Genomic DNA, 15,287 nt, shown 5'->3' with positions numbered 1-15,287 from the left:
TGAAGTAACTGTTGACCACTTCTTCAAACGTAAAAAAAAAACAACAGACAAAAATCATAAAATTCCTCTATACTGCTCCTTTGGTTATAATTAAGTTTCTGTAAGCCCCAACATTCGAATTAGACTCATAAAAAGGTTGTTTGCACCATGTTTTTAAATTAAATGTCCTCTGGTATCCTTCTCCTGAGACACTTGGATGATGCCGCAGGAGCAGTATGGAGGCAATTTTATGTTTTTTTACATTTGAAAAATCGGTTACCATTTTCTTTAATTATATTGGATTTGGTTACCCCTGAAACTGTTTTGTGGATTCAAACACTTCACCCACCCCTCCATCGGCATAGTGGTGAGTAGATGAGTGAGGTTTAATTTTTGTGTGAACTAACCCTTTAATTATATTTCGATATCAAGGGTGCTTATGTCTTTCATTTTGAACTAATACCATCTTTGATAACAGCATATTCAAGCTCCTCCAGCTCAGGGGACGAACATGCTGGCTTCACTCTGTGCAAGTTATTCTTGGCCAATAAGATGTCCCTCTCCCTGCCCTGTCATCACATGATGCTGGCTCAAATTTTGGAGATTAAGCGATTAGAATTCCCATCAAGTTTCTGTTTTCAATCTGATTATGTAACTGCACAAATCGGCTATGTGATAAAAACATATTACATTAGAGTATTTCATGCACACTCTCCCCCACAAAATGTCTCTCTCACTCATGCACATGTCAAGTGCAGACTGTGATTTGTTTTTGGCTGGTGAGCAGCTCCACTGTAAAGTTGGACGTTAAACGTCTTGCTCAGTGGCACCTCAGTAGGAAAACATTCAGCCCTTGGTTTCCTCTCGTTCTGCAATCACTCAGTCACAACCTCATACCTAACCTCTAAACTACTGCCGCCCCTAGTTTCAATCTGATTGTGTAAGAGCTCAAATCAGATGCTAAGAAAACATGTTACATCAAACTCTGAATGATGCGACCTCTGACTTCACTGGCAACGTCACGACCAGCTGGATAAACAGGATGAGAAGGAGCGCTCTTCTCCAGCCTTCATGTCAGACAATGAGAAAATACACAAGAACGTGTCCATAGTGATTAATAACAATGATAAGTTTATTTATGTACCAGCAAATCTGTTTGCATTGTTTTGGACATTTTCCCTGCTTCTACGCCAGACACTTACAGTACAGTAGCATACAATATCTGTATTTGGAGAATGTTTTCAATAAAGAAGAGCACAGTTTTGAATAACATATTTACAAACAGCCGAAATACCGGAAATAAAACAGATGAAACAGAACAGAAAAATAATTTTACATGTCCTTTAAGTAGTATTTGTCATTTGACAAAGCACAAAATGCGAGGATAAGAAGAGACAAGCCTACATTACAGTTTTCAGTGAATCATCAGTCAAGTGCCACAGCAACAACAATGCAAAGAGTGAACTGAAGTCAGGTTACGCGCCATTAACGAAAACAAAGATTTAACTGATAAAACCGGTGACACACTGATGATGACGATTGTTAGGAAAGAAGAATTACAGTTTAAGACAAAACAGAAATCACACTTGTTAGCGTCTCTAAAGCAGAAAAAAAGATGCTTTTTGATTCCAGACAAAAATAACTTCACAGTGCAGTGTAAAACAAAGTCACAAAGAGGTCAAAAACAGAACAAATCATTTGTAGAAACTGCTTATGCAGCATCATTACATACAGGATGTCTTCAAGTTACTATCTGTCCACACATAGAGCAAAAGGTTTAATGCATCATGACATGGTAGGTGACCAAAACTGAACTTTGGGATAAGGTAAATGCAAAAACAGTGACCATTGGAAAATACTATTGCAAAGAGGCCGTGTAGGTTTGTTCAGGAACTCAATTGCAATCTTGAATATAAAGCTTCTGCATGTTAAGCACTGAGAAAGACAGGGCAACTTTAAGCAGTAGCTCAGACGAAAGGCATTCAGAAGGTTTAAAGTTGCATGGGAACCATAGAAGTGTAATGTGGTCCGAAGGATTCTCTCCTGCATTTACGAGGTTACTTTTTGTGTTAGATCCTGATTAATGATGCCAACTTTCCACGCATGTTCATATGAATATTCATATGAGACACTGGCACGCTGTAGCATCGGATTCCACCACAGACTTACAAACAGGGAGGAACAGCAGCAGAAATCAGGTCTGAGCGACTGTGGCGAACATATGTTAGCCTTGTACTTGCATTGATAACTTTATCTCTCTTTGCAGTCAGAGAGAATGAGAGAGAGAGAGAGAGTGAGTGAGAGAGAGAGAGAGAGGACCCCACAAGTCTGCTCTGCTGCATTGTTCCTGCATGCTGAGTGGTGACCCAGACTGCTGCTGCTCTCTGGCGCCCTCATGTGGAGCTGACCAGGGCGATCTGCTGCACCTTGTCCAGCTGTGTCAGCAGCCGTTTCATGCGGTGTTTGAGCTGAGGCAGACGGGCCAGAGGTTCTGGAGGCTCCAGCTCTCCGGTGTAGTCCAGCCAGCTCTCCAGCACTGAGGAGCAGAAAAAGAACCAGGGATGATCACACGGGTCACAAATGATGTGGTTCTCTGAGTGCACAAAGTCCGTACACACAATTCTCAGGCGTACATACACCTGTGCATTTTGAAATGTTGAAGTAAGCTAACACAGGTATGATGCAATCCTCACAGCTTGTTATACATGGCAATGACCCTGTGCTGTTGCATAATGTCAAGGCTCATCAAAAGTAAACGTGTATACATTTTAATCCATCACTGAGTGATACGAATGTGCACAGACGCACTGAGCCTCACCCAGCTTAATGACAAACCTCGGTAAAGCTTTTTATTCTTCACAATTCAAAGGTCTAGTGTTGGAAAAATTACTTATTTACTTTGCATCAATGTTATATTAACTCTAATATTAAAGCAGGAAACATCAAACTGAGACTCGGCAAAGAAACAGGTGGAATTCGTTAACAGTTGAACTTGATTGCTAATAAGCTGACAATATTAATATCATTAATGGAATGGCAAAATAGTTGGGTCAAAAAAATTCATGTCATCTTGTTGGATAGAAACTTTATATAATGTTACTAACATGAAGCATTTGGCTGTTGACATTAACTTTATGGACTTAATGGCCACTGACACACATGATTCGGTTTGAACCCTCATGGTTGAATGCACTTATTGGAAGTTGCTTTGGATAAAAGTGTCAGCTATATGATATGTAATGATATAAGCAGGCATCATCTTTACCTATTTAAGTTTAATTGAATGAGATTCCCCATCCTACTGAAGACACAAAAACTACAACAGTCCGTCGCAGGTCTTACCATCCAGCTCCCGTTCAATGAAGTCCATCCTATGTGAGACCTCATCCTGGACTGCATCTATGTGATCCAGCAGATTGATCTGCCACTGTTGATGCTGTCTGCTGTTGTCTGCAGCCTCTTCAGTATCTCTCCCACCCTCCTCGTTCATCTCAGCCTGGGACCATGAGCCACCCAACAACGCCTGAAAACATTCATGTGAGATCATCAGACAAGATTTTTATTAAAACCAGGATCAGACCTGATTATATGAAAGCTCTGCACACTGCACATCATTCATACACTCAAGACACTGACCTGTCCCAAGGAACATTGGGACAACAGTGCTCAGGTCAACCTTTCTAAAACGTGTGATCTATATTCAGAAGCTTTTATTACATCAAATATACATCAAGAATGTTAATTTATTCAAAAACAATTCTGCAGTCAGTGCAGTATTTTGATAGTGACTGCAACAACAAGACATCCTGCAAATCCTTGATTCCTGCCTCTGGCTGACATCTTCTCCAAAGCAACCGTTCTTTAGGTCATGGACACTGTATTTTTTGGACACCTGTCTGACCAATTGATTTTATGAGAAGTCCTTTTTTCACTTTTTATAATTTGCAGTGATCTGCTGATTAATATCATGCAACATTTTGTGTGTTTTTACTTTTTGATACTTCAGGGAGGCGTGGGTGTTAATGGTTAGTTCACTGCTCTATAGTGACAATTCTAGCTGCACTGTAAACATCCTTGTCTGCAGTGGAACAAACCCCAACCTTGTTATTGTTTGCTGTTGATTTGGGCTTGTCTGTCTCCAGCAGGCTCCCGTAGCGCTGCTCCCGCTCCAGGAGCTCCTCAGTGCTTCTCATGCTGTCCTCCAGCTCTGAGCCCTGTCGGGTCTCCACCACCAGCCTCTGCTCCACTGCAGGGTAGTACGCCCGCGGTTTCTGATAGCAGTGTTCACTGGTAATGTATGAGTCTTGGAAGGATGGGAAGGGGGAGGAGCAGGATGACGAGGAGGTGGCAGCTGTAGCAGCACGGCTCAGCTTCTCTAAAGCGTTTGACATTAAAATTTCTCCTCTGCTCATGTCCTCATCTGGAGTCACGGGAGATGGAGCTGTGTCACTGCCCCGACATGAGTCAAAGCCAGTCAGTGACCTCTCCAAATGTTTCCATGGCTGCCGCCATAGCTGCAGGTCAGGATGTGTGTTGCTCCTGAGGTGGAAAAAATTAAAGATTAGACCAAAGTGTAACCCTCAAATAAATATTACAACAAAGCTGAAATGGTTCCAGGACAAAACTAATTTCTGCCACAATCTGCTTTCATTTAATGTCTGTAGTTAACAGAAAAATACCCTTAGGTCTGTTCATGCAGCTCCTCTGTACTCACTGTAAGACGTTCATCTTGAGCTGCAGTCCGTTGAGAATCTCGACCACGTGGTGTACGTCTCCCAGCAGCTGGTGGGTGCTGGTGATCTTCTTGGCGTTTTGGTGAGAGTAGTTCTCTTCCAGGAAGGAGAGGCCATACATGTGACCATTGCTCAGCCACTCACGATCATACCAGTAGCGCAGACTCTGTCTTTGACCTGAGAAGGATAAAGAAAATTGCATTAAATGAAAATTAAAAACAGTCCTTCTAATAGTTTGACTGATAGTTTGATAAGTAAAGCCACGGTTGGGTGATCAACAGTCTGTTTAAGAACCAGGCTGTCTTCTTGCTGTCACAGCTGCTAAGTTAGTGTGCAACACTTATTGGCTTAGTGGAATTACAGATTGCAGACACGGAGACTCCATATGTAAATACAGCACGTGCTCACAAGTACACCACACTGCACGGCAGTATGTGAGCCAGACGTCAAAAACAGTAGAGACCAGAAGCTGTCCTTGTTCACAGCTTCAGCCAATTCAATTTAAAATAAAAAATGATCAATGCATCATTTAATATCTGTCTCAGCTTTAAGTAGGTTTACATCAACATAGAGAGAAACGTAAGCCTTCAAACACAGTGCCAGCATTTTAGGGGGTTCAAAATACTTGGCTACTCCAATTGGAGCTGAGACTTGAAACTTTAATGTGGGATCCATTACTATATTTCAAATTTGATCTGCTGAAGCTCAGAACCTAAACAACAAAAAGTGTGTAACTGTCCAAATGTTTCAGGCCTTGGCAGTGCAGCTCTTCAGTTCTCAGTTATAAAGGTTTGAAAGTGTTTCACTTGATCTAAAAATACATACCAGTGTATTCCTCCACCTTGAAAGTGTTGCTAGTAATACAGCTAGTGTTCAATTATGCAGCTCTTGATTAACGTGTTTACTGTGGACACACCTGAATGGCCCCTGAAAGCCTTTAACATTTAGATATTGAGGCCATGGAGATAAACTCCACCTACATATTTTTAGCTTCCATATTTAAAAAAGCAATTAATGTTAATCTGAAGCACAAACATTCTGTTTTTTTCCCTCTCATCCTAAAACTCATATTCTGGATTAGTTTACTGTAACCTGAGGTAAACACTGTTCTCTCAGCAGGAAACTAGACAACCTTTTGATGCATGGCAACAGAAAGGCAAGACAAAAATCAATACAAATAATGTATTAGTCTATGAATTAAACAAATATAATAAGTTAAATATAATGAATTTTGAATAATAATAATCACTGCTGTCCGGGAAACAGTCGTCACATGATAAACCAAACATGAGACCAAAAGATGTTGGATCAGAATGGTTGTTTGTTGTTCACCTGGTGGGTCTCTGCAGATGTAGCAGGTGTATCTGTCTGGAACATTTTCCTCCAGCAGCCCCATGCAGGTGCCATGCTGCCAACACAAACAATCTTCACACTGAGGAAAGGATAAGATATACAAAATTCACATTCATAAAAAACTTTAAAAACCTCAAAGCTTGTAATACCTTATATTTAGAAAAATTCCAACACTGACCAGAAGCAAACAGGAAGCTCACCTGGATCATGAAGTCATTCTCTTCTTCCACCTCACAGATACACCGCACTATCTCCTGGTCACTGGTGTCCGCGGCACCAGAGTCCACACTCAGGGGAGGAGTGGTGACATCCAAATCCAGCCCAAAGTCATCGTCACTCCACCCACAGCTGTCAGTGGACCAGTCACTGATACTATCCTCATCTATGGGACAAACAGACCTATTGGTTTTTCATGGCAGTTACACAACTAGGCGCGTTTTTGCTTTCAAGTCAACTTTTAATTAAATTGTAGCTCAATTAACATTCTTTAACTCTGGAAAAGCTGTTGCACTATGGGTTTAAATGAATATTGGTGGTTTCCATGATGAAGCAAGCCATAGCAGCAAAGAACAGCTCAGGATTCAATCAACCAAGCGAAACAAAAATGTGGTTTTATCTGTGACAGCTGCTGGTTTCATTACCTCCACCAAGGAGGATATGTTCTCATTGCTAATCGTTTGGTTGTCCGACTGTCAGCAGGTTTACTCAAAAACTAAAGAGTTAAATTCCATTAAATTGTGTGGAGGGGTGGGGCATCATTCCACAAAGACTCAATTTTGGAGCTGATCCAGACATATGGGCAGATCCAGGAAGTATCTTTCTTATTTTCTTTAACATGGTGAGATAGAATGTTAGCCTTGGCGGAGGTGTGTTCTTTCAGCACATTTCTAGTTCTGCATGTATTAAGCAACAATATTTGGACACAGGTGTGATGCAGTTCGTACTGTAACACCCGCCTGATGGATTGAATCCAAAGGAAATAGAATGGAGGGGAGAGGAGGCCATGTACAGTCACACACACACACAAACTAATACACACACACACTGAGTCGTCAAGATACCCACCATCCACATGTATCTGCTTTGTGTAGCTGTATCCAGGCCTGCTGGGGTAGGCCTCTGGCTTGTGATTGTGTGAGGGGGGGGTTTTGAGTGGCAAATGCAATTTGGACTGAAGACCCAATACTGAGATGTCAATGTTCTCCTCACTACCTGTGTAGTCTGTTAATACAGGGAAGGGGGGGGAAGCAGATGTAGAACAAAAATGTCAATTTTGAAAATGCTACACAAACGCCCATCAGGAGGTGACAAAATGTGGCACAACAAAACATTACGGACATACGAGAAGACTAAATAACAATCAGGGATACTCAATTTGATCAAATCCATGTGGCCTGCGTTTCAGGCATGTGAACTATGTGAAATGACCGATCAGTGTTAAGATAGCCTACACGTGTGACCATGCGGAATACACTAGTGCAAATGTCATCTAGAAATAAAAGAAAACACTGTGTGTCTGGATTAGTCACGATCAGTCCCACGATATTTTCTGACTTCACATCTGCCACGTAAAGGAGTAAAACGTTTGACCAACAGAGGTAAAAGAAACGAGTCGGAGCTTTTTATTTGGCACAATAGAGTGTCAGAGGCCAGCGACAGATGTAACACTTCTCCCACACACAGAGGCTCAGCCACCACACCAAGAGGAGTGAATAGAGCAATTCATGCGATGCAGGCTAGCCATTTCCACAATGTAACAGTGAGTGCACATGCAGAGCAGCAGAGATGTGAGGACGCCTGATGCCAGGGACCCCTTCTTACCAGACTTGGCCTTCTTTTTCTTCTTTTTCTTCTTTAATTTAATGCGGAGGAAGTCCTTCTGTTTCGGCTTCTCTTTCAGTTTGTCTTTTACGGACCCTAGGGATCATTAAGTGGCACAAGTTAAGCCCCGTGTGAAAACAGCTACAGGCTACAGGTTACCATTCTACATGCAAAGTTGTACTAGCAGACACGTTACGTCGTTTTCATACTGACCAATGTCAAAGCCACTCTTGTCCAAATCCTTGTCCTGCTGCTGGCATCCATTCCTGTCCAGCTGGTTCTCCTTGCTTTTCTCCCTCAGCAGTGCCCGGAGCTGATGGCCCTGGGTGTTGACTGCTGGAGGGGCTGATGTGCGTCTGCCTGCGGTCTTCACCTCGCCACGAGGAAGCACAGCCCCTCCAACAGAGTCTGAGGAAGAAAAAAAAAAACAAATCCAAAATATTTACACAAGAATAAAGGTACAACATATTAACAATTTAATTATAATTAGAAATTGCATCAGGTCACAATTCAGCCTGATTTTCTTGTTGCATGAAAGTAGCCTGGGAACTAATTAGCAAGTTCATGTTTATGTCCTCTTGCAGATTAGTCTGGCCACCTTCCATTCAGAGACTTCCACCTTTCCTGAGACAGGTCGGAACAATCACAACTATTTACATGTGTCTATAATGGGACTGGTCTGATACAATGACGCAGCTAAAACGCTTCTTTTATTAAAGAGATACTGAACAATTAAATGTCTTTTTTGAGCTGGACACTACATTTTATGAATTTTATTCAAAATGGCTCATAACTCTGCCTAGTGTTTCAATCAAGATGGCTGCCATGCATCTGGAGAGATCTGCAGAATACACAATCACAACAGTAAAAAAAAAAACTGGATGGTATATTCTTTGTAATGGAAGGACAGTCAACCTCAGCCTTTGTTGATATGTTAAGTCACATGTTTCATGACTCTGACTGTAGGTTTACCCAACAGCAGTGTAACTGCAGAGGAACTCACGCATAGAGGCAGAGATGGTGCGCCTTCTCTTCGGAGTGTCCAAACCGCCAGCTGGAGTCTGTTTCTCTGAGGCCCTGGTCTGGACGCTCCTGGTGGGGCTGCGGTCCTCCTCCAGAGGCTGCTCCTCGCCGTGGTAATATTTCATATGGTAGTGCAGCAGCTTGGCTTTACGGAATGATTTTGTACAGCCAGGAGCACTGCACTTAAATGGGTTGTGGTCGAGGTTGATGGACAGGACGGGAGGAGGCTGGTTTTTGATAACTCTGTACACTAAAACACAACAACGAAAGTAAAGCAGGGTTAGGGTTAACGATGCTCGTCACAGAATGGGTGACCACTGAATTTGTTTTGTAAATGCTGGGATGTACTCACGTGGTTCTCTGCTGAATCTGTTGGGGTTGTGGAAACCTTGCTTCCTCACCGCTATCGAAGATCAAGAAAACACTATTTATGAACTTGAAAATATACCCAGACACTATGGGATGCACATTGCTCTCAATTACTCATTCTCACAGTGAATTTACATTAACACATACGTTTCACAGGCTGGGGAGGGGGCACATCCACTTTAGGCTGAGAGCTTTCTGATTGGATGTTTGGTTTCTTCTCCTCGTCTCCATTCGATTCTGTGGTTGTCATAGTGACAGACCCATCCTCTGTCTTTGCTGATGTCTGAGTGGGTAACTCAGTGTATGGCTTGGGTGACTCTGTGTATGGCTTTGTTCCTCTCCATTCTGTCTCCAGCGGTTCCTCCTTCAAATCTCCATTAACGTGGCACCGGTCAACATTTGGTTTGTCGTCTTCCTCCACCTTCACCTTCACTCCATTTGTGAGTCCTGTTGCCTTCTCTGCATCCATGGACTGATCTCCTTGCTCTGATAAGTCCTCTTCCTGTTTGATGGTGGGGGCAGCCTCGATCTCTCCGTTTGTTTTCTTGCTCTTCTCATTTACCATCCCCTCTTCGTGCTCCTCATCCTCGCTGTTGCTGTCCTCCTCCTGGTCGGACGTGCTTCTTCTGGCTCTTTTGTTTTTGGGACCTCCGTTCTCCTGAGGTCTCCTGTCTCTGCGGTTCGGGGCCCTCCTGACCATGTTCCTCTCGGAGGAGCGAGACTTCCCGCCACCAGCACTGCCTCTCTATTTGGCAGCGGGATAAAGAGGAAGTTCAGGAAACATGAATTTTAAAAATAAAAGCTCATGATGTGATTGAAAGATATCGGATATTTATGATAACATATTGCATTTACCTCTTTAATAAACGGTTTCACATGTATTCCTTTCACTGTCTGGATGACACCATCATAGAATTTCACAGTGTAGGATGCTGAGAGGGATAAAGGAGAACAAATAAATGTAAACCATAGACACCAGATAGACACTTACAGACTACTGTCTGTGATTCAAATGCTCTTTTTTTTTAGATTTTTTAAAATTGTGTATTAGAGAGATCTATCTTTGGTTTCTCTTGCCAATGCCAGAGAAAACCATTTTGCTAACATTGAAGGCTGCTCATTAACAGGGTTTTTCTTTTGGAAAGTGACGGTTTTAAATTTAAGACCAAGCTTCCTGAATCTTGTTCTGAAACACAAATCTTAAATAATCAGGAGAACATTTTTCTCATCTTCCACATCAACTCGACTTAAGCAATCTTATAATCATTAACTGGAAATATCATGGAATCATAAATTAAACAATTTAAAGGTACTTTTTAATTAAATTAATTAGTATAAACATTTAACACATGAAGTTATTAATACCCACCATCTTTATTGACTGAAATGACCTTAGCAGGGTAGAAACGGCAGTCGGACCAGCTGGCTAGGACCTTGTCATTCACATGAAAGCCCTGAGGGAAGGACACCGACATTCAATCTCTGGTACACTGCAGGCATGTTATTAAAATAACAGCAGAGGTGGAGCTGTTCAATGCTAACAAACCCTGTTGTTATTTTATCTATATCGAAATATTTTTCAACAACAGCACTCAAATTTAACTCCTTAGTAAAAGGAGGAATTCCTATTTAAAAATTCAGATTAAGAATTCCTCTGCTTTGTAACACAGTATATAAACTCAGTGATAAAAAAAAGGGTAGAGGTATAAAATGTAACCCATAGGTGGGGCAGTTTCCTTATTTAACACAGGTCAAAAAAGTATGAGCAGTGTTTTTTATCTTACAGGTACAGCAACGTCGTCCTGCAGGCCCTGCCGCCTCAGCTGAATCCTCTCCACGGGTCTCAAGTAGGGACTGGTCCAATCAAACCATTCGTCGTAACGGTGGCTCCACTGGCGGTAATGTATCAGTACTTTTTCATCGTCGTAGTCAATCTTCTCTATGTTGGCAGCATACCTGCAGGAAAAGAGACATTCAATAGTGTTCAATTGGGATTTTGACTGACTGACAGAGGAGGATACTTCCACAGGCTGAAGTGTCTAATCCATCATGTCAAACAAATAATGAAGGCAGCAAGATTATTAAGTATTGTGCTTTTTTTTTTAACAATTCTTAAGCTAGCAGCCAATAGTGTGCAGCAGGGGATAGCCAGTTAGCATGGTAAGTAAATGGGAGCTGTGTGCTTGTTCAAACAACAGCTGAAGGTTGCCGACTTGTCACAGTTGAAGCTAATAGTTCTTCATGTAATGCACAGCTGACCGGTGAGTTTCAGTAAACAGTGACACATGCACCGAATTTTGGAAATATGACTCATGATATATATATATAGTCTCTACTGTGTGTGATTTAGTTTCTAAGCATGGTCTGTTGTTAAAAAACGAAACGAAACCGTAATAAATCATTATGTTGTTTTGCAGTAATTAAATAATAATAATGACCGTTTTGTCCTTCTACAAGGAGCTGTTTCAACTGTATTTCTACAGCCTTTTCTAGATTGCAAATTCTGCAAAAATGAGGTTCGGATGTTGTCCAGAGAAACCCTTCGACGTTTGTAGCACCCAACAGGGAATTGTCAAACGTACTCTTACCAAGTAGAAATACTCAGATTGGTTTATGTGAGGGGCGACACCTGGGTAGAGAGCATGAGATGGAATGTAAACATCATTGATAGCTCTCTCACTCGGTGTAAATTCTCCAGACAAAGACCGGCTCTATTCATACGTGTGCCCAATTGGACATTACAGGCACTTTGTACAAGACCGCTGGAAGAGTTAAGTCCGTTCAATGACCAGTCCAACTGATTTGGACATTTGCATTCTAACATAGAGCTCCTCCAGGTAATATGTGTGTCGATATAAAGTAAGGAAGTAATGATTAATGGAAGTTAATAAGTGTTACTGTAGAGAGATTCATAAACCAAGGTGTGGAGCAGTTAATATATGCACAAGAAGGCTGCTCACATTGTTGTGCTCGAGGCTGATGTCACATGTTGTTTGATCTAAAAAAGAACACCTTCGCTTGTGTAACAATCATCAGACCGTCTCATTTGAATTTTTACCAATTATAACCGTGAAGACCCAGTCCTTCCTTCGTTATTAATCCAGGTCAAAGGCTGGTTTCCTGTCGACTCAAGACCACACACCTATTACCAGCTGTTGTTTACTGTCAGAAGAGCAATGATGTAATAATGGGCTTCCTACACTCCTCTTGATCATCTCATGTTTGTTAACACACAGGAGAGTTAAACCCAGGGCCCAGAGAGGAATGCATAGGAGTTTACAGTGAGAGAGTGACGGGAGTGAACAGTTACATGGATGGAGAGAAATGAGCAAGGCCATGACTCACCAGTTTTTGAGGCTGTCTCTGGCCTCAAGCTGAGCTCCCACCTCAAATGTTATCCCTCTTCTGTTAGGGGGCGTCTTACTCATACTGCCCACATCAAGGCTCCCTTCCTGCACACACACACACACACACGGACACACATATTAACCAATCAAGACTACATCTATAGGACCTTGGACACACTACTAAGAAACACATTGTGTCTAGCCATGGATAAAACACACATGACTATCAAGGACTTTGCAGGCGAGCTCTTCTTCACTAACAATTATTCTACCAGTATGGTGGTGAATCACAGCTTGGCACCTGAGTAGCAATTTAGGTGTTGAGCAAAAAGGAACGTGAGCCCCTCCCACTGTGAGGCAGCAGGACAATGCAGTCCAGGCTGTCGACAGCAATCATACACATGCTACAGATTACACAAGGTGCAACAGTGTACAGGTGAGCCATGCCCCTCAAATGGTAGTGAAATGTGCAACTAACATCAGATGTTCAGTGATCTGGGAACAACCTCATGCATGTTCCTATGAGGGTCCTGAGCAGTAAATACAAATGAGGACTATTCAATAATATGGCAATATGTGATTTCTGTATTATTAGATTCCCCATCGAGATGACACTATGAGAAAAGGTACAAGAATGACTAAGGTGACCTAGCATAGCTTCCACATCCCACTGTCAGCATCCATCTGTACGGCAGGGAACTAATAATAAATAGCAATGCACCAGTATATCTTGACTGATTAGCAGCGTGTTCTTCTTATATAGTCTGTGTAGTCGCATCAAATGCAGATTAAGAGTCTGCAGCTGATGTTCAGCCCTTCAGCTGTGATAAAGGGCTTTGTGCAGGAGGAGGATCTTCTGGTCTTACACAGAAAATCTCCTCCTGATAGCGACGCTTCTTTAGCCAGACATGCAAATAGAGATCCGGGCTCCATCTATGAGAAGCGGAATGGTTTCCATGATTCATCTGAAAGGGCTTACTTTCCTCTCGGTTCATCACTATAGCGGAGTTACTGGCTCTCGGCGCAGCCCTCAAACCGGATGTCTTCACACTACTCGGCCCACGTGTTTTGTGCTCAGTCGATTTCACGTTTAGACACAATGGGAGACAATGGTAAAGACGCCCCTATGACTATCCATCTGTTGCAGGTTGATACCGATCGTGTCGGATGATGCTGGAGATAAACACATTCAGTGAAATAAGAGGATTCAAAGGAAAGTGTGCGTTTTAATGGCCTGCACAGAGAGAGAGAGAGAGAGAGAGAGAGAGAGAGAGAGAGAGTCAGACTGACGACAGCGACACAGGCAGGGCTCACACCGGGAGTTGTAACGGTGCTGGCACCAGTCAGGAGCCGGATCATGGTTATCTGTTCCGCCGTGACGTTCAAGGCGCATGATGTAATGATTAATGCAACATCAGGTTGATGTTTTACTACAATAAACAGGAAAAGCAGCCCCCACACCCTTTTCATTTATTAGAGACGCACAGCCACGAGTCCGCTGATCATCAGTGTGAGCTGTATTTCAAACACAGTGCTGAGACGCCTCCTCTGGCTGCAGCTCGGGATCTATTGTTGAACACTTGTACCGCTGCGGACACTTTATTGTCCAGTGTTTTATAACCAGTGGGCGTCGCGCGAAAAAAACGGCGACTACGTAGTCGGCCCGGGCGAACGTGACTGGTCAGATCACCCCGGTATGGGCGGGACACTCGCCGTGCTCGCATCTGATTGGCCGCGCGGCTGTCATTCACGCGGCTCGCCGCGGCCTCGCGCTGGGCCTACTCAGACTTCAGAACGAGCAGCGTGGAACAATCACGAAGCTTCAAACTTCCCCCAAGTGACAAAAGCACGGAGCCGCAGATCGTGAGCCCTGCCCGGTGACGGTACACGCGGCGACCACACGCCCACGGCAGCCCCGACACAAACACGACGGGGACTCGAACGCACGGAGCGTTTGATCGGCGACTTCGTCATGTTTGTTTTGAACTCGAGAAGCCGACACGCGGCTCCGCACCATCCCCGCCGCTGAAGCATCCACCGCGGCGGGCCTCGCTCGCGGTGTTCCCGGGGCTCGTTTCGCTGCGAAACGCGGAGAGGAGATGAGCCTCGTGCCTCCTACCTGTTCTCCGGTCACTCTCTGTCCGGCTGGCTGCAAAATGTCGTCATTTAATCCAGTTAAAGTGCAGGTCCCGCCGCCTCCGCCTGTCTCCTCCGGATCACGCAGTTGAATTTCTCCCCCTCGCATTCACCACCGGCGCGGGCTGCGAGGCGCCGCACTGCGCATGCGCGGCCAGCGGCCCTCATGTATTCCGATAACACGGTGGCGGTGTTACGAGACACCAGAGTGTTGTCTCAGTGTCTCCATGTTGATTATTACACTCATATAACTTCATTATGTGATTATTATAAATGCTCCTGAATCCCAGGTCCAGTGTGAAGGATTTAAGTGAAGGGATTTTGGCAGAAATTGAATATAAAATAAGCCTTGTGATGTTTTCACCAGCGTGTTCCATCTAAATTGTGCAACTTGTTTTGTCTTTACCCCAGAATTGGAGCTTTATATTTAAATAGTTTATATTTACATCAGGAGCAGGTCCTCTCTATGGAGGCAGACATGTTTTTTGCAGTAGTCCTGACTGGACAAACTAAACACCTTAGAGTT

The 15,287-nt window shown here is 43.3% G+C and overlaps 1 protein-coding gene across 6 annotated transcripts; it reads right to left on the bottom strand.

The window, feature by feature from the left end:
• Positions 1 to 1,087: 1,087 nt before the first annotated feature.
• phf20a (PHD finger protein 20, a) lies at positions 1,088 to 14,904 on the bottom strand. Of its 6 annotated transcripts, none has more exons than XM_020086843.2 (17): positions 14,745 to 14,904; positions 12,624 to 12,730; positions 11,063 to 11,234; positions 10,648 to 10,732; positions 10,134 to 10,210; positions 9,426 to 10,023; positions 9,262 to 9,312; positions 8,890 to 9,159; positions 8,100 to 8,294; positions 7,887 to 7,982; positions 7,131 to 7,286; positions 6,266 to 6,447; positions 6,045 to 6,144; positions 4,694 to 4,889; positions 4,080 to 4,518; positions 3,322 to 3,502; positions 1,088 to 2,515 (listed from the first exon to the last, which is right to left on the bottom strand). In XM_020086843.2, the coding sequence occupies exons 1-17, from the start codon at positions 14,868 to 14,870 to the stop codon at positions 2,373 to 2,375; spliced, it is 3,174 nt and encodes a 1,057-aa protein (XP_019942402.1). In that variant the 5' UTR covers positions 14,871 to 14,904; the 3' UTR covers positions 1,088 to 2,372. The 6 variants fall into 6 exon arrangements, with proteins under 6 accessions (XP_019942402.1, XP_019942403.1, XP_019942404.1 ...); XM_020086844.2 differs by having other exon boundaries at positions 6,045 to 6,120; XM_020086845.2 differs by lacking the exon at positions 14,745 to 14,904 and adding an exon at positions 13,605 to 13,627.
• Between the last annotated feature and the right edge of the window lie 383 nt (positions 14,905 to 15,287).

This window comes from Paralichthys olivaceus, chromosome 2, assembly GCF_024713975.1.
Source record: "Paralichthys olivaceus isolate ysfri-2021 chromosome 2, ASM2471397v2, whole genome shotgun sequence".
Classification (NCBI taxonomy): Eukaryota; Metazoa; Chordata; class Actinopteri; order Pleuronectiformes; family Paralichthyidae; genus Paralichthys; species Paralichthys olivaceus.
Note: the sequence above shows the minus strand (reverse complement) of the source record. Positions and strands in the feature narration are given on the sequence as shown.

Excerpts from the sequence above, each read along its gene's own strand:
- phf20a (XM_020086843.2), bottom strand. The coding sequence starts at position 14,870 with ATGCGAGGGGGAGAAATTCAACTGCGTGATCCGGAGGAGACAGGCGGA. Across the intron at positions 11,235-12,623 it reads AGAGACAGCCTCAAAAACTG|GTATGCTGCCAACATAGAGA; the intron begins GTGAGTCATGGC and ends CTTTTCCTGCAG. Across the intron at positions 2,516-3,321 it reads CATTGAACGGGAGCTGGATG|TGCTGGAGAGCTGGCTGGAC; the intron begins GTAAGACCTGCG and ends TCTGCTCCTCAG.